General features: G+C 33.9%; 2 protein-coding genes across 2 annotated transcripts in view; one reads left to right on the forward strand and one right to left on the reverse strand.

Annotated features, from left to right (window-relative positions):
• LOC134250784 (calcium-binding mitochondrial carrier protein Aralar1-like) lies at positions 1-12,616 on the reverse strand (the record flags this gene model as incomplete). Its single annotated transcript, XM_062733133.1, has 12 exons — positions 12,520-12,616; positions 12,294-12,356; positions 12,012-12,065; positions 11,642-11,781; positions 11,176-11,291; positions 10,774-10,913; positions 9,420-9,566; positions 9,004-9,142; positions 8,615-8,708; positions 8,252-8,336; positions 511-604; positions 1-210 (listed from the first exon to the last, which is right to left on the reverse strand). Coding segments are annotated over exons 1-12 (1,303 nt in total), but the record flags the coding sequence as incomplete, so codon positions are not given.
• The window catches only part of LOC134250786 (histone acetyltransferase type B catalytic subunit-like), a 19,394-nt gene continuing 12,050 nt past the window's right edge, over positions 12,596-19,939 (forward strand). Inside the window, exon 1 of the mRNA XM_062733134.1 lies at positions 12,596-12,705. Coding sequence (XP_062589118.1) covers positions 12,699-12,705 — 7 coding nt within the window. The 5' untranslated portion in view covers positions 12,596-12,698. The remainder of the gene's footprint in view (positions 12,706-19,939) is intronic.

Raw genomic sequence — 19,939 nt, forward strand, 5'->3', positions numbered from 1 at the left:
CGTAAGTTTGATGGCCTTCTCTGGACACACCCCTACGAGCTGGGGTCCCAGACCTCGGTATAACCCCAGCACTCCCTGCGTGACGGATCACCTTTTTGAAGCAATCCCAGCTGTTTTTGTACATTAACTCCCCTACCATCGGACCTGTTCTCTGGTTCTGCATCCTAGTCTTCACCAGATCTATTGGGTACACTGCTGTCGCTCCGGTAGCTGAAATTTTAATGTTACAGAATGCAGTGGATATAAACCAGTACATTAATCACAAAAGTCAAATGTATATAAATTGTAAGATTTACCTTTTGAAGAAAAAATTTCACATTGAGATCATATGAAATATTCTCAGAGTAATTACACATGTACATGTACTTTCTCTGAATAAGAGATGCTGGTCAAATTTATTGAATCAATACAAGTACCAGGTACCGGTACTGGCTGGTCAATTCACACATAAGGGAAATATACTATGCAACATAAAGCTCTATAATTTAAAACAAAAGGTAGATAGTTCACCTCCAGCGATAGAACCCAGGGTAAATCTGTAGACACTCTCTAGGACTTCCAGAAAAATGGTCCTCTCTGTTCCTTGTTCCAACGCTAACTTCTCCTGCAGTGGACAAAAGTTAATGATAGGAGACTGACATACACTGTACAAAGCAAATCACTGAACTGCTATAAAACCCTGTATACCCAAACATTGTCCAAGTTTACTGCATCATAAAGGAGAAAACATATAGTTAATAGAAGTTAAATTTCAAATTAAAAATATTCATCCAAGCTTATAGTTTCAAATGGTGTTTAATCTGTTCTCCAACTTTCATTAAAACATCCAGTATTTCTGAAAGCATGTAAAATTTTATGTTGAACATAACAGTGTCATATCCTAGTATCTAAAGTAAGTTGAGAAACCATTAAGTAAAGTATGATGCACTGTATTGGTACCAGTATATCAACAATTTTTTTATTGGTGGAAAACATACATTGGTATATTCACTTCTTAAACAATCAGGTTGGTCAACTCGGGTGAACTCAGTTTCGGTTTAAACCTGCCAATAAGTCAGTGTTTTTCGGATTTAATTTTTACGATCTTAACTCTATGGTTGACTTATAAGCGAGTTCTACAAAAATCGTTAATTTCTATTAGCAGAATTTTAAACAATTTTCTGATAATCATGTTATAACGATCAGAATTTCATTGAATGCAGGAAAAGGATTATCATAAGGTTTCCATATGCATGAAATTCAAGTGATTTACTGCAATTAATGATTAAATATTTGTTTAAATTAATGTAATTTAAACAATAAAATGCTTTCTTTGGTTGTTAGTATGGAAATTAATTTAGCAGCTGTTGCAGAAAAAATAAATATCCTGCATTTCGCATGTTTATGTCACTTTTTCTTCAATAGCTGGAATGTTGCTTCCCATACTAACAAACTAATAAAGACATTTTTTATACAAGTATTTTATCTGTGCCACTTATTATCTAAAGTATGATAAAGAAGATGAAATATTGTAATATTGTGTAAGATATTGTATGTTTCATTGATGGAAAAGCCAACTGCTAAAGAGATCTGCACAGGTGATATGCTTAGCAGTGTATACCAATTGAATAAATTCATTCAATTCAAGACTTAAAAGTAATGGAACCAGAAGTCTCTGTCGAGACTGAAGCTCTACTGGTTTGTACTTATAGCAAAGGAAGAGGAAAGTACTTAAGCAGTTGGGAATTGAAAATTTGCACAGGCAAAAAAGAGAATAATGATCCTTGAATAAGTCTCTTTATGTTCTTAGTGTAGTCTACTTGCAAGCCACATTATATTATAATCAGACTAAAACTGTATTTGAAGTAGCAAATTTGAGAGTAACAGAAATTGCTATCTTTATTAACCAAGGTAATAATGTTCATTGAAGTCAAAAACGGATACAAAGAATTATGTATCTTAGTGTAGTCTACTTGTGTGCCAAGTTATATTGAAATCAGACTAAATTTGTAGGAGGAGTAGCATTTTGAAAGAATTTCACAGAAATTTCTATTTTTAGTAACAATGCCAACACCGTTCGTTGAAATCAAAAACTGATACACAGAATTATGTATCTTAGTGTAGTCTACTTGTGTGCCAAGTTGTATTGAAATCAGACCAAAACTGTAGGAGGAGTAGCATTTGGAAAGAATTTCACAGAAATTTCTATTTTTAGTAACAACACCAACATCGTTCGTCGAAATCAAAAACCGATATACAGAATTATGTAACTTAGTGTAGTCTATTTGTTTGCCAAGTTATACTGAAATCATACCAAAACTGTAGGAGGAATAGCATTTTGAAAGAATTTCACAGAAATTTCTATTTTTAGTAACAACGCCAACATCGTTCGTTGAAATCAAAAACCGATACACAGAATTATGTATCTTAGTGTAGTCTACTTGTGTGCCAAGTTATATTGAAGTCAGACCAAAACTGTAGGAGGAGTAGCATTTTGAAAGAATTTCACAGAAATTTCTATTTTTAGTAACAACGCCAACACCGTTCGTCGAAATCAAAAACCGATACACAGAATTATGTATCTTAGTGTAATCTACTTATATGCCAAGTTATATTGAAATCAGATCAAAACTGTAGGAGGAGTAGCATTTTGAAAAATTGTTTACAGACAGACAGACAGACGGACAGACAGACGGACGGACGCCGGACGCATTACTATCGCATAAGCTCTTCTGGTCTCTGACCAGTAGAGCTAAAAATACAGTGTGGTGTTAACATAAATGATTATACATGTATATAGATGTAATATCCAAAGCATTCTTTGAAACATGGATAAATACGATAAATTATTAATCTAACATTGGTAACAGATTTTAGCAAAAAACTCTACAAACTGATAAGCAGATCTTTGGCAAATTCCTCCAAAATAATCTAGAAAAAATACATATAAAACCAACTTATAAGCAAATCAATCTACACGTATAGGCAAGTATATCATGTATATATTGTTCTATTATCAAAAATAAATTTATCAGCATGTTATTTAGTACTAGAAACACTGTCATAAGCAAACCAGCTTATAGGCAAATAATTATGGTTCTACTATCAGCATGTTTAACAGCTGGGAATGCTGACTGTCTAGATAAAATGTTCAAAAGCCAAGGAAATATATATATGTTTACAAGTATTCATTTAATTATTTTTTCAAAGTCCCCTCTCAGATAAGTGTCCCTTTTTCTACATAATAAATCACTAGTACATGAAACACATGTCTATAAACAAAATGTAAAATTTGTGAATCACTGATGTCCCTGTTGGCAGTAGGATAGCCCATGACCATGGTCTAAGTCTTTCAAATCTGGTAAAAATCAAAGGTAATGAGGTCAAAAAATGTTAAAACCCAGATATGTCTTGTCACAAAAAATACACAGGTGGAAAAAAAATCCCTAGAACACTACCCTTATGGTGATGGCCAATGTTTGAAGATTTGGGGGGGGGGGGGGGGGGGGGGGGAGACAGACCAACAAGAGGCCCATGGGCCACATCGCTCACCTGAGAAGCTTTGACCATTCTGTTCTTTACCAGATTTCTACCTTGTTATACATAATGCATCCCCACCCTACCCAACTGATCATAATTAAGACAATTCTGAAATCTACACTGCCCCATGATCCTTCCATGGGCACATATGTTTCAGCTTTTTTGGCCCAGTGGTTCCTGAGAAGAAGATTTTCAAAGATTTTTCTTATATATTTCTATGTAAAACTTTGATTCCCTATAATGGCCCCGCCCTTCCCCCAGGGGTCATGATTCCTACAATTCAGAATTTACACTACCCCAGAATGCTTCCACATAAGCTTCACTTTTTCTGGCCCAGTGGTTCTTGAGAAGAAGATTTTCAAAGATTTTTCCTATATATTTCTATATAAAACTTTGATTCCCCATTGTGGCCCCGCCCTTCCCCCGGGGGTCATTTTTTGAACAATTTAGAATCTACATAATACCAGAATGCTTCCACATAAGTTTCAGCTTTTCTGGCCCAGTGGTTCTTGAGAAGAAGATTTTCAAAGATTTTTCCTATATATTTCTATGAAAAACTTTGATTTCCCATTGTGGCCGCGCCCTTCCCCCAGGGGTCATGATGTTAACAATTTAGAATCTACATTATACCAGAATGCTTCCACATAAGTTTCAGCTTTTCTGGCCCAGTGGTTCTTGAGAAGAAGATTTTCAAAGATTTTTCCTATATATTTCTATGCAAAACTTTGATTCCCCATTGTGGCCCCGCCCTTCCCCCAGGGGTCATGATGTGAACAATTTAGAATCTACACTATACCAGGATGCTTCCACATAAGTTTCAGCTTTTCTGGCCCAGTGGTTCTTGAAAAGAAGATTTTCAAAGATTTTTCCTATATATTTCTATATAAAACTTTGATTCCCCATTGTGGCCCCGCCCTTCCCCCCGGGGGCATTATTTGAACAATTTAGAATCTACATAATACCAGAATGCTTCCACATCAGTTTCAGCTTTTCTGGTCCAGTGGTTCTTGAGAAGAAGATTTTCAAAGATTTTTCCTATATATTTCTATGTAAAACTTTGATTCCCCATTGTGGCCCCGCCCTTCCCCCAGGGGTCATGATGTGAACAATTTAGAATATACACTATACCAGAATGCTTCCACATAAGTTTCAGCTTTTCTGGCCCAGTGGTTCTTGAGAAGAAGATTTTCAAAGATTTTTCCTATATATTTCTATGTAAAACTTTGATTTCCCATTGTGGCCCCGCCCTTCCCCCAGGGGTCATGATGTGAACAATTTAGAATCTACACTATACCAGGATGCTTCCACATAAGTTTCAGCTTTTCTGGCCCAGTGGTTCTTGAGAAGAAGATTTTCAAAGATTTTTCCTATATATTTCTATATAAAACTTTGATTCCCCATTGTGGCCCCGCCCTTCCCCCGGGGGTCATTATTTGAACAATTTAGAATCTACATAATACCAGAATGCTTCCACATAAGTTTCAGCTTTTCTGGTCCAGTGGTTCTTGAGAAGAAGATTTTCAAAGATTTTTCCTATATATTTCTATGTAAAACTTTGATTCCCCATTGTGGCCCCGCCCTTCCCCCAGGGGTCATGATGTGAACAATTTAGAATCTACACTATACCAGAATGCTTCCACATAAGTTTCAGCTTTTCTGGCCCAGTGGTTCTTGAGAAGAAGATTTTCAAAGATTTTTCCTATATATTTCTATGTAAAACTTTGATTTCCCATTGTGGCCCCGCCCTTCCCCCAGGGGTCATGGTGTGAACAATTTAGAATCTACACTATACCAGGATGCTTCCACATCAGTTTCAGCTTTTCTGGCCCAGTGGTTCTTGAGAAGAAGATTTTCAAAGATTTTTCCTATATATTTCTATATAAAACTTTGATTCCCCATTGTGGCCCCGCCCTTCCCCCGGGGGTCATGATTTGAACAATTTAGAATCTACACTACCCCAGGATGCTTCCACATAAGTTTCAGCTTTACTGGCCCAGTGGTTCTTGAGAAGAAGATTTTTTAATGACCCAACCCAACCTATTTTTGTCTTTTCTTGATTATCTCCCCTTGCGAGGGGATATGTCCCTTCATTTTAACAATTTAAATTCCCCTTCACCCAAGGATGCTTTGTACCAAGTTTGGTCAAAATTGGCCCAGTGGTTCTTGAGAAGAAGTCGAAAATGTGAAAAGTTTACAGACAGACGGACAGACAGACGGACGGACGACGGACAAAATGTGATCAGAAAAGCTCACTTGAGCCTTCGGCTCAGGTGAGCTAAAAACTTTTAAATCCCTAAATCTCCAGTAGCTGGGGAATAATGTAACCAGATTATATTTGGCTGTGTACCGGGTTTTCTTTTTAGCAGCTTTGGCGGAACACAGCAACCACTAAATCAAGTACAATGCTAAATTGTCTTGTGCATATAGACATAGGAATATGAAGAAATATGTTAAATCAAATCTACTCTATCCTATTCAAAAATCAATCCCTGCATAATGATATACATGCTAAATAGTATACATTTACAGTAAGTAATATTGCTGCAATACATATTTTGGATATACAGATACAATTAAAAACGTAATGTGCACATGTACATGAACATCTAATTTAAATACTCTTTAATACTTAATATGCACATTCTTTTGAGTAATACATTACTACTGTATGTAACAAAAGCAATTTCTTTCTTCTACATTTAATTTAACACCTACTGGCAAAGGCATACCTAGGCCTGACCATGTGAACATGTTTAATGAATAAAAAGAGATTTGGAAAGCTAAAGCTGTTGCATCCATCACTAAGTACATATACATGTACTAAGTACAGTTTATTTCCAAGATCTTCAACAGAAAGTCAATACAGTAAGATACAGGAGGAAACTGACCCATTTTTAGTTTAATTAAATACAAGAATGTGTTAGATTTGAATCATTTTCTCATTTAAGTTGAATTACTTCAAAACTACACCTGTTTGACTTTAAACAACACAGCAGTAAAAACAATTAGGAGCTTGCAGTACGTAAGAGCTTTAGTGAGAATCACATGCCAAAGTAAATCAAAATTGTAAATAAAAATATTATAAACTAAATCAAACTTTTATCTATTACAATTTACATGTGTGATGATATCATGCGATAGATTTAATACTGGTACATAAACTATGCCTATACACTGTATATATACAAGAATGTATGTTTTGACCAGCTGGTAAGTTTGTACCGAGTTTGTCTACAGTATAGAAATGCACATTTAACAACATCAGATATATAGATATATAGATTGCCCATACATCGATCCTGCAACTGATCAAGTCTTTCTAATATGACCTTAAAGTGTACCTACATGTATTTTTCCAGTGTGCTTCTATATTTTTTTTTCAAATATTTTTTAGAGTATGGACTAAATTAGTTCCTCTACAGTATACATGTAGATGTGGTAGTTTGACCTGTTAACAATACAGATTTACATAAACAACTCTTATATATAGATTTTCAGAACCATACAAGATAGTGCAACTAAAAGTTTTTCTAATCTGACCTTTTTACCTCTGTGCTTTGTAAACACATTTTAGTGTGTGGACTGTCTAAATTTCGTCTTAGAAATAACCAGGGGTAGATTAAATATTAAACTCAAAGGAACAACAACCATGCACTTCCCACATTTAAAGTTATCCGGTGCATACTTCAGTCAATTGTTTATAGAGAAAGGATTTTGTACACAAGTCAGATGTTGGGAAACTGTTTTGTTTCTGTTAGCAGTAGACACAAGTTATGTATTTTTATCAATGATGCCAATCAGAATTGGTTGAAAATGTAGTTGACAGTGGAGGCTTCAAAAATTGGACAAGATTTTTTTAAGATAAATTCTTTCCAGTTTAAAGGACATAAAAAAAGCAAGCTGAGAAAAGCTTTGATTATAAAAGTGTGAATACCATACCTTCAAGTTTTCCTATTTATGCCCCACAAAAATAATTACATACAGTTTAAAATTAAAACATGTTCTTTTACAATATTAATGATATTAAAAGGACTACTACAAGAAAAGCACTTAACCTATTTACTCACTTTGAAAAGAACATGCATATCCAAAACCATCATTAAAATATACATTATACTATCTAAGGAAAATTATTCCATAAAATTATTAAATCATTTCTCCCCAAACTGAAGAAAACACTTCCTCATATATTGAAGAAAAATCGTGCCTAAGACTCGCACCCTTTGGAGAACATAAACCAAAACCTTATTCCTGGCTATATCACTAGGCCAATCCTATTCTAAAAGGAATGGCGAACAGAGCAGTGACAATATGTGACAGTTATATAGAAACACAAGGATATCAATACATAGGGAGAGGGCTAAAACAGCTGAGCCTGCTGTCCTATCCTATTCACTTCTAGATCTGTGAATATTTATTTGAAAAATGAAAAAGAATACCAATATACCCAAACTTTCTTTAGAAAGTGACTTTTCTGATTTTTTCTCTTTTTTCTTTCATAGCTGTGAAGTAATACTACTCCACTGAAGAACAATGAAGAAACAGAAGGAGAATTTGACATCCTAAGACATTTAACACATTACGTGAACCCTAACCATAGCATCTCTGACAGATTTTATAAATTGCAACAAAATACATTATTTGCTCAACACAGTTAACATGTCAAGTATGTTTCTTTTCCTTACATATATTTCTTAACAATAAGACACATTACGGAATCATCAGTATTTACCTGTGCTATCCTCATTTGAATAGAATATGGTGTCTCCCTCCCTTCCGCTGGGGACAAGTCTGTGATGTCTTCAAAAGTTACCCTCCTGTAGGCACAAGTATTCAATAAGTCTTCTTTATTATGAATAGCAAAATTTATCAATGATCTTAAAATTTACTTTTTTTTTTATAATTAGATATTTTCAAATTATTATTTATATTTTTTGGGCACTTCTTGATAAATGCTTCTGGTCTTGCATTTGTTATTTTTTTTTGTTTTGTTTTATAGAATTAAAATGCAGCATTTCAGCTGAATGTGAAAAATAAGTGCATGTTGTGTCTTGATTTGACTATGCATTATAACAAAAGACTGTCCCATGTTTACCCCGTCTGATGCTTCAGTCCAACGAGCTGGAACAAGATGTCAATCTCGAGCGGTGTAATTTGAGCAAATTCCTGGGCTTGGTACAACATCTCCTCTAATTAAAAATAGACATGACTCAATCTACTGCTTATCACTTTCTGTTTACACAGACTGTGCATCAATCTGTACATCTTACATGTACGTATCTCAATTGAGAAAAAAAAAACTTTACATATTACAGTACATGTACATGCATATGGAAAATCCGAAATAACTTCATGTTCACTCCCTATGCTTTATTCACAGCCTTTTTAAATTATGCATACAAACACAGACTTGATACCATTTACTATGCAGAGTTTTATCTTGAATGTTCGTGCATAACCCTCCCACACACAGCCCTATCATACCTTTGGTAACCTCCATAGTTTTGTCACGTCGTGTACAGGCCAGGTAAACCTTCTGGACCAGCTCTAGGTTGTTTAATAAGGACACGAAAGCAGTAAAGTAGGAGTAACTGATCTGTCTGTGTCCCCCTCCCATCGCCACCTACAAAACAATAACCTATCTTATAAATGTGGACTTAACATGATGTAAGCTTTTTTTTCTTGTGATAATAATAAATCAAGCTTCTGAATGTGCACATAAAATTCTTTTTATGATGTCACTAAAAAGACCTTGCTCTACAAAAAATTTAAAATCCTCACAAAATTGAAAACTTTGTGTGTTCCCTAAAGCTATGCATTGCAAAAATAATTGTTGAACTGATGCATAGTCATCAGGATGCTGATGAAATACAGTATACTACTGGGGGCAGATTACTTACTGTGACCAGGTTTTCTTTGACAAATGGGGTCAAGAGGTAACTTTTTAATTTGCACATGATTTCCTCAAAGTCCTTAGCATTGATGTAGCCTGTGTCTCCTTTATCTCGCCTCCGAAAAGCTTGTAAAGCGTGTTCCTCATGAAAATCCTTATAAATAAAGAGATATTTCATAGAATCTTGTCATCTAGCAGGGATTTATCAAGCTGTTTTTACTACCGGTAAACGGTACCTTTCCCCTCTTGAAAAAGGTGCAAAAATTCCCCTTTTTCAGATAGAAAATGCCCCCAATTAAACGGAGAATATTTAAAACATCATTCTGAAAATCTCCATTTTTGTCCGATTGAAGTTTAACAGCATAACCTAATTTACCATCCTAGTCATTCAAACGCTTTTAAAAGAAAGAACAATCGGTAATCCTCGGCTGACTCCACTACGCTCCATTCAAACCTCGGATGTGATAGGTGGAGGAATACGCAAAAGATCGCTACATTTATCCGCCGGAAACTGCCTTGTCACTCATTTCATATTTCGCTCTGCCTAGAGTTCTTAGAAAAGGTTTCTTTATTAGTGTAATTCCTCGTATTAATTACAATCAAGTGTTAGTATTCTTTTAAAGCAAGAACACAGTGTTGGGCGTGCATCAAAGTAACTCGGATTTCAAAAGTATAATATTTGAATGAAATTCAAATAAGATCACATGACTGAATCAGCAAGATGGAAGATCACCGTTGACGTCCGAGGTTATGTGCGAGGTACGAGTCATCCGAGGAACTCCGATTGAAGAAAGAATATATTATTCAAGCTTTTATTTGATATTGATCGGTAAACATGTGCCAAGTCCATGATGTCGAAAGATACGCGTGCGATTGCAGAGTTAAAAAGAAAAGTGTAGATGAGTAAGATGGAGCTTATATCACTATGAATTGGAAGAATGGAGTAACAACAAAAACAATGTTAGTAGTGAAACATGAAAAACAGAATTGATTTGTGATAGATATTTAGAGAAAAAATTAAATAAAGTCCTGACCTGGTTAATTTTTTTTTGTGTGTGTTATTTAGTATTTTGCCTAAAAAGTGAAGTTTTTGTGGCCTTTGTAAAGGTCTACAAATGACCCTCAGAAGCTCTAAGAATGCAGGATTTTGCTCCATTTATTTAAAAATTTTCCGGGGGGGGCATGCCCCCGGACCCCCCTAGAATACTCGCGCCTCCGGCGCTCAGATCGAGCCTGCGGCTCTCATTTTTCCCCTTTACATATAAAACGGTAGTAAAACAAAATAGCTAGATAAATCCCTGTCTAGACGATAAATTACAATTATCTCTATAATAGGAATTAAAAGCAGATAATATACTTACATGAATTAACTGTGTAAACTCTGGATATGTAATTTTTCTTTGCTTGTCTTTCCCAAAGTGAAGTTTTATAAACTCGCTACTGAAGTTAAATGGTATTTCCCTGTTCAGTGTTGTGTGTTTTATGATATCTTCAAATTCATCTACAAAACAAAATACATTGTTATATAACATGTATAAAAAAGGCTAAACAAACCAATAATTGCTAAAACACAATATATGACCCCAAAATATTTAATTTTATTTCATTTTTGAAAAAAATATATGCCACACTACTTTAATCACAATTTCAATAAAACATGTAGCAATACTATAATTTACTTGCAGTTGTGATGCAAATATTTTAAGCTAATGCCACCTTGACCTCAGAATCACTGTTACATCATAACCTAGCAGAACACTCACCGCAGGAGAGATACCCATTTCCATTTCTGTCAAACACCTGGAAGGCCAGAGCATACATGGCATCAGGCAGGCACAGTACAGCCTCAAAAGCCTGGAACTCTGTAAACGAAATCTTCCTGCAAAATAGTCCAAAATATCCTATCAAGAAATTTATAGATATATAACACAAACTGTATATTGTCGTTGAGTGTCTAGCTATCAAATGCAGCCATTTAATGTGTTCAATCTAATTAAAATCAGATCCTCTTTGCACCTTTTTTAACCAAAGGGAGCAAAAAGGATCTGATTTTTTTTCATTTTGAATATGTGGTTAAAAATTCAATCCTTTACAACTGATCATAAAGTTTAATCAAATATTTATCAGTAACAAGAACCACTTCTTTATACAGCAAGTGATGAAAGGAATGAATTTTATACACCAAACTTTTTTATTATTATCAATAGATGTACAATTGTCAATACCTACCCATCTCTAGAAGTGTCTACGCTGGAAGCAAATAATTTGAGGGTGAACTCATCGCAATTCTCGCCCAGAAAGTTTAAGTACTTCTGAATAAGATCTCTATAGGTCATATAATGTTCTCCATCCTCCACAACACTGGCATACTGCCAAAGTAAAAGAATTGCCATCAAGAAAATGTAAATTTTGTGTAGGTATGACAGTACCAGGATGGGATTTTTTTTCACTTCAAATTTACACACCACCTAGGCATTTGAAACTTATTTGCGAATGTTACACTATATATGAAGAACAAATTCTATCATTAAACTGATATTCGAATGCATAAGACAATAATTTAACAATAGACTGTAAAACTTTTTAAGTTCTTCCTTACTTTCAAAAATATTTCCTTCAGTTGCTCTGGATCTGCTCGATTAAAAACTTCCACCTAAAATTTAATTTAAAAATTAAATTCTTTTCTTCATATTGAGTTTTAAAATTTGTTGAACTGAACTGAGACAAGTTTTGTTTACCAACGGGAAACAACTCTTTCAAGGTAACAAGTCATGCCCTTCAAGTTCAACACATCATATGAATAACATGCAAACTAGAAGAAAAAAATAAATCGACACGAAAAATATACAATTTGAATGTAAAAGAATTATTTCCATCTCACCTTTCTGTGTTCACATTTTGCAGTTTTGATGGGCCAAACTTTGGAAACAATTTCAAAGGGATGCTGAAAATAAATTAAGATTACAGTGAACGTAGTGCTGTTTGATAATTTAATATTTATATTTCAGATCAAACTACATTTGATATCTTTGCCGTTTCACTCTCACGGGTAGATTTAATAATCTGCACATATATTCCTGCAAAACATGAAACTCGCGACCACTCACGTCTTTGCCATTAGCCGCCATGTCTCGCTTACAGAAAAGATCATGCCCTCAGATTCTTATGATTGGTTATCCTCTTTTCGAATTCCGTGATCGCAGCAGACGTGTCAAGGTCAATTTAATGACAACGATCCTAAATCTTAGAGGAGTTTCGAAAAGCAATACTTTCGGAACTCATAAAAATGGCGGGTAAGTCAATATTGGAATCTCATTCATTTTTTGACAGAAACTGTGCCTGCGATGAAAATAATTTAAAACTCTATTATTAAAATCGAGATATAATCATTTCACTTATTCTGTGGCATATGAATGATGTTATTATATTCATAACTTTGTTGAAAAAGATACTTGTTAATTTCATTTAATTCGAAATTCCTCTATTTTATCAATATTGGACCTAAACCAGAGGGATAAATTCACTATTGTCATTCTAAATAATAAAGTAACTATTTCAAAGCTGTACCTGCCAGTACAAAAACGCCGTACCAATCATAGTCACTGATGTAAGAAATAGTGAAATATTTATTATCAGCATTTGCTGATGTCTTTCCTTTCATCAGGTTGGGCACAACCTACCAAATGGTACATTATCCCCCGTTTGGTAGACAATTTACCATATCGGTAACAAATTTTACTGACCAAACGGGGGACAAAATTGGTTGTGTTTAATTCCATGGAGTGGAGTGGAATAGATAGAACAATCTATCATTAAAATGATACTGTCCTACGGACCCGGTTTAACGAAAGAATTAGTTCCATGTATTCGTAATGTAGCAAAAGAAATGTGGGCAATAACTCGTACTCACTATAACTCAGTGCATTTACTACGAACAATCTAGAGAGTTCCGAATGTAAACATGGCAGGTAAATTTGAAGCGAGAGAAAAATGTTGGGAAAATTAATTTGATTTTCGTCTTTAGATGAATTATTTTCTGGGATAAAAGGCATAAACAATCTCAGAAAGGTTTGTTTTGATTAATTTGGTAGTTTTTTCCAGTGCAAATCCTTTTATATTCTTCAAAATCGTTTTGGAGCGGATCCGCTCCGATTTGCTACATTGCAAGTATATGGGACGTATTCTAACTGTGGTGAGGGCTTGTATCGAGACACAGTTACAGACCCTAAACCGTGCTACTACACCACTTGAACGGTAAGGTTCGGTACGCTTTGTGCACGGACCGGTACGCTTTGTGAAAGGAACAGTTCGTTTCGAGAACGGTACGGTATGCTTTGTGCACGGTACGGTACGCTTTGTGCATGGAACGGTACGCTTTGTGCACGGAACGGTTCGCTTTGTGCACGGAACAGTACGCTTTGTGGACGGTACGTTTCGTTTCTTGCACGGAACAGTTCGTTTTGTGAACGGTACGCTTTGAGAAACGGTATGCAAATAAAGTGGGCGGAGCCTGTTAGCTTTAATTCTTGATTGGCTGCTAAAAATTTATTCATTTTAAATTACTTTTGAAGTACGTAATGCATGTATAGTTATATTTCAGCTATTAACAAATTAATTTCTCGGTTTCGATTTAAACATTTTACACTACAGCGGTGATGGAGGAAAAATGAAAAAAAAAATAAGAAAAGGAAGAAAAAACATCATCCCACCGATGTCTTTGGCATTATGTACAGATATGTATTAATATACATAGAATTCGTAAATATTTCCGTATTTAATTTTTACGTATGCCGACCCTTCATTTGAAAAAGGAAAAAAAATTAAATGAAATATTTTTTCACTTTAAAATAAAGTTATAACATAATTAAAAGGATTTAATATATACCGGGTATATACTTGTTCTATACATATAACGCTTTGCTCATATAAAAATTATTTTTAATTGATTGATCTATAAAAATAAATATGACTATTCCTGCTTCATTTTATTCCAAGTAATTAGATATGTAAATTGTTTTTTTTTTTGAAATTGTAGATCTATCACTTAAACGTTTGCTTCAGAAGAGAAATATCAGTATTAAAACAAAATAAATACAAAAATCAGCAGCAGGCACACGAAATTAAAACAATAACTTCCGAGCGCTTTCTCGTAACAAAAACATTCTTTTCACTTACAAGTATTTATGTTTTCAATAATCCTTTCAGTGTATTAAGTAATTATTTTTAGACATTTTTCTTTATTTTATTAAGTTATTCTATTCTTGTAAAGTCTGTAAAAACAATGTCGTTAGAGAGAGAGAGAGGATAGAGAGAGAGAGATGCAAACCCTTAATACATGTGCATTATCTGTAAAAAAAAAAAAACAAAAAAACAAATTTGTATTTAATCTCATTCTTTCGTTTTATTTACATCGCCAAAGTCACAATTAATCAGTCTATGATGCTATTTAATCAACCCATTTATAACTATTGTGCAATGAATAATCCGTTCTCTGTACATGCATGCTGCTGCATGAAATCCTTGTGCATCACCTGTCAATCAAAATGGCATGACGCTAGGTGACCCTGAAAGTCTGTTTACGCAGGAAGAATTTCTCCTGTGATTTGAAACATTCTTTTGGTCAGTTCATAGTTCACACCTGTCTAAAAAAATATTGGGTCACAACCGGAGAAACAGGGGGGGGGGGGGTTTAACACACCTTTCGAATTATTTAATTCTGACCACATCAAGTGTATTAAATCACTCAACAGACATCCAGCAAACTCATCTTCCAGGTTTCACCACAACACTGATTACAAAGAACTTTACTTCGTAAATTATCCCTTTTCAGACAAAAATAAATAAGTATGTATCCCTGAATTATAATTTTTTTTTTTTTTACGAAAGCACAATTTAAAGCCACATAAATTCGCATAAGTATCGCCTTCTATAGGGAGGGGGGGGGGGTATCAAACATAATATGGCTTGAAAGAGGATTGATATATTTTTTTTTTGATTTCATTTTATTTAGTAAATTATTTTTTTTCAGACACTAATAAAAATGTTTCCTGTAGATTATGATTTTTTAGCTCTACTGGTCAGAGACCAGAAGAGCTTATGCGATAGTAATGCGTCCGTCGTCCGTCCGTCTGTCTGTCTGTAAACAATCTTTCAAAATGCTACTCCTCCTACAGTTTTGGTCAGATTTCAATATAACTTGGCACACAAGTAGACTACACTAAGATACATAATTCTGTATATCGGTTTTTGATTTCAATGAACGATATTGCCGTGGTTACTAAAAATAGAAATTTCTTAGAAATTCTTTCAAAATGCTACTCCTCCTACAGTTCTGGTCTGATTTCAATATAACCTGGCACACAAGTAGACTACACTAAGATACATAATTCTGTTTATCGGTTTTTGATTTCGATGAATGGTGTTGCCGTGGTTACTAAAAATAGAAATTTCTTAGAAATTCTTTCAAAATGTTACTCCTCCTACAGTTTTGGTCTGATTTTAATATAACTTGACACACAAGTAGACTACACTAAGATACATAATTCTGTGTATCGGTTTTTATACGCCCGTCTTAAGACGGGACGTATATAAAATACATGGTTACATTCTTGAAATATAAGCAATATTTGGCGAGGGTAAGAAAACATGATAGAGGGCGAGGCTTGCTGAGCCCTCTCACTTTTTTTACCCGACCAAATATAGCTTACATTTCAAGACAGTTATCATGTATTTTGTTTTATATCCTGCAGCAAATTTTTTACATTTGAATGTCCAAAACAAGCTAATTCCGACAGATTTAAGCACATCTCTGCAGTTGAAACTATGACGCCATGGCGTAAACATTGCAATATACATGACGTCACAATGCTTTTGGAACGTCGGAATACATGCACGAGGCTTTATTAGGGCAGTGACGGGATAAAGCTTTGGTTTATTAGGTTACCTTTATTAGGTCAATGCAGGGGTAGTTGCAAGATAAATTATGTTATAGGCTTCGTGTCCGCCCGTCCGTCTGTCCGTCTGTCCATTCCTGTCCATTCCTGTCCGGCTCATAACTTGAATACTATTAGGCCTAGGATTATCAAACTTTGTTAACTCATACTTCTTGGGTAGACGGCACAAAAAGTAGGTCGCTCTGACCTTTAATAAAGATGCTATAGCCAAATATGGAAAAATCCTGTCCGGCTCATAACTAGAAAACTATTAGACGTAGAGCTTTCAAACTTGGCAAAAGTATACATCTAAAGTAGAAGGTGTGTCGCGGCCTATTTCAAGGTCACTGTGACCTTTAATTATAGTGATTTTTTTTTAAATACTAAGTCTTTTAAATTCTAAATTTCATAGTCCTAAAAAATGTAAAAATATAGTTGTATGCTTATTAAAAAATGTTAAATTAAGTAAAAACTTGTTTTTTCTTTATATACTTTACAGCAATCTGTAACAAATGTTTGTGCTTTGAGAGGAATTCAGTTTGCCCCATGGGCTTAATTATCAAGCACTGGTCAAGAAGAATTTTGATAGCAGAAATTTGCATGTCAAATTAGAGAGAAATTAATGAGTTTATTGTCAGGAGCTAAGAGCACCTCTAGATCTGGTGCAGTAGTTATCTTAATTCATCTCTTGGGAGTTGTGCAAAACGAAATGGCCTCATAGTTGCTTGTGCTAATTAAGAGTTCTTGATGGCTAGTCAAGATAAAGATCTTTCAATATAGGTGTAATGAAATTAAAACAAATTGATGTTTTAGTGTATGATTAAAACTAAATTAGTATTGTATAATATGATTAAAACTAATTATATATGTGTTCATTTAAAAAAAAAAATTAAATTTCAATTTTTATATATTTGCAACAAAGATGCTATAGCAATATATGGAAAAATCCTGTCCGGCTCATAACTAGAAAACTATTAGACCTAGAGCTTTCATACTTAGCAAAAGTATACATCTAAAGTAGAAGGTGTGTTGCGGCCTATTTCAAGGTCACTGTGACCTTTAATTAAAATGAATTTTTTAAAAAAAACTATGTCTTTTAAATTTTAAATTTCATAATCCTAAAAAATGTAAAAATTAAGTTGTATCCTTATTAAAAAACATTAAATTAAGTAAAAACTTATTTTTTTATTATATACTTTACAGCAATCTGTAACAAATGTTTATGCTTTGAGAGGAATTCAGTTTGTCCCATGGGCTTAATTATCAAGCACTGGTCAAGAAGAATTTTGATAGCAGTAATTTGCATGTCAAATTAGAGAGAAATTAATGAGTTTATTGTCAGGAGCAAGAGCACCTCTAGATCTGGTGCAGTAGTTATCTTAATTCATCTCTTGGGAGTTGGGCAAAAAGAAATGGCCTCATAGTTGTTGTGTTAATTAAGAGTTCTTGATGGCTAGTCCAGATAAAGATCTTTCAATTGGTGTAATTAATTAAAACAAATTGATGTTTTAGTGTATGATTAAAACTAAATTAGTATTGTACAATATGATTAAAACTAATTATACATGTGTTAATTAAAAAAAATAATTAAATTTCAATTTTTATATACTTGCTACAAATTGCAGTCATGTCTCACTAGTATTATTTGTTATAATCAATCCCTACACTGTAAGCCTCTTAAGCCCTATTTACACAGTCTGACTTGTAAGATGTGATTTCAGATGTGATTTCACATCTGACTCCAGTGTTTCATTTACACAGTATGATTTGTCAGACATGAAGTTCATTAATATTTCCCTCTAAATTTTTTTGTTTACATTTCACAATGGAAGATGATGATAGTTTTATAGTCATTTGTGTTTTAATAAATCTACTTCTTCTTGATATAGTTCTACTAATCTTACAGTTTGTTCTGTAGTTAATTTCAGTTCTCTCTTCTGCCCAGCCAATAGAAAATGTCCTCTCAGGATTTCCCTCACATTTTAATTGCAATAAATAAGATTAATTGATATTGAATTATCTTTGGAGAAGAAGTGCGGGAAAAATTCACATGTTAGTTCTTCTTTATATAGATCAACCTCTCTGACCTTGTCAATGATTGGTTAAAACCATCTGACTTGCCAGACGGAATAGAGCATGTTTCTATTCCATCTGACTCCATCTGACTTCATATCTGTCTTATGATTTTCCTATTTACACGGTATGATTTGTAAGATGTGGCAAGTCACATCTTACAAATCAGATCGTGTAAATAGGGCTTTAGAGATGTATAATAAGAAATGGAAAATAGATAATTGAAATCTGTGTCAATCTGTTAATCATGGCTACCTGATTTTCTTGCATCCTAACCAATTTATGATTATTGAACAATATTTGACGGGCGTATCATGCTGTGGCGTGGCACTTTATTGATTTTGATGAACGGTGTTGCTGTGGTTACTAAAAATAGAAATTTCTGTGAAATTCTTTCAAAATGCTACTCCTCCTACAGTTTTGGTCTGATTTAAATATTACTTGGCACACAAGTAGACTACACTAAGGTACATAATTCTGTTTATCAGTTTTTCACTTCAATGAATGGTGTTGCCATGGTTACTAAAAATAGAAATTTCTGTGATTTTTTTTCAAAATGCTACTCCTCCTACAGTTCTGGTCTGATTTCAAATTTATAACTTGGCACACAAGTAGACTACACTAAGGTACATAATTCTGTGTATCAGTTTTTCACTTCAATGAATGATGTTGCCATGGTTACTAAAAATAGAAATTTCTGTTAAATACTCTCAAAATGCTACTCCAAATACAGTATTAGTCTGATTATAATATAATGTGGCATGCAAGTAGACTACACTAAGAACATAAAGAGACTTAATCAAGGATCATTATTCTAATTATTGCTGTTGAAAAGTTTCAATTTCCAACTGCTTAAGTACTTTTCTCTTCCTTTGCTATAAGTACAAACCAGTAGAGCTTCAGTCTCGACAGAGACTTCTGGTTTTATTTACAACAACGTACCATTTTGCAGACTTTTAAAGAACTTTTAACCAGCTAATTCGTATTGCTTTATAGAAAGGGGATGGGGGTACAGTGTAACAAACCTTATAATATCTTCTTTTTTTCGCAAGCTGTTTTTTTTTTTCATTTTTCATAAGATGTTTTTCAGAATGAAGTAATATTTATACTGCAGTTTGCACATTTTATTTGCAAGAAATTCAGCTGGCGATTTTTTGTATGCAGCGTGAAAGTTGGTCACAGTTTTATTATTAAGATTATTATCTCTGTCTGTTCAGTAGAATTCTTCATGACCGCATGTAATATTTTAATCCATATTTTACACGATTAAAGATTTTCAGTGAAAGTATAACTGCACCAATGATTCGCCTATAGTAAGAATCTTAACAGAATTAATGTGAGAGTCTAATAGTAATACGTATCTTTTTTAAATTTGACAGTTTATATATGTTTTAAAATTCTTACAAAATAATTCATTAGTAAAATCACGCATCTGATATGTACTACATATGAATGCATACTTACAACAAAAACGATCTTGTATCCGATAAGATTTAAATTAATAATTTAAATGAGCAGAATT

Source organism: Saccostrea cucullata, unplaced genomic scaffold, assembly GCF_032062105.1.
Source record: "Saccostrea cucullata isolate Sc308-1 unplaced genomic scaffold, CSIRO_AGI_Scuc_v1 ctg3931, whole genome shotgun sequence".
NCBI classification, from domain to species: domain Eukaryota; kingdom Metazoa; phylum Mollusca; class Bivalvia; order Ostreida; family Ostreidae; genus Saccostrea; species Saccostrea cuccullata.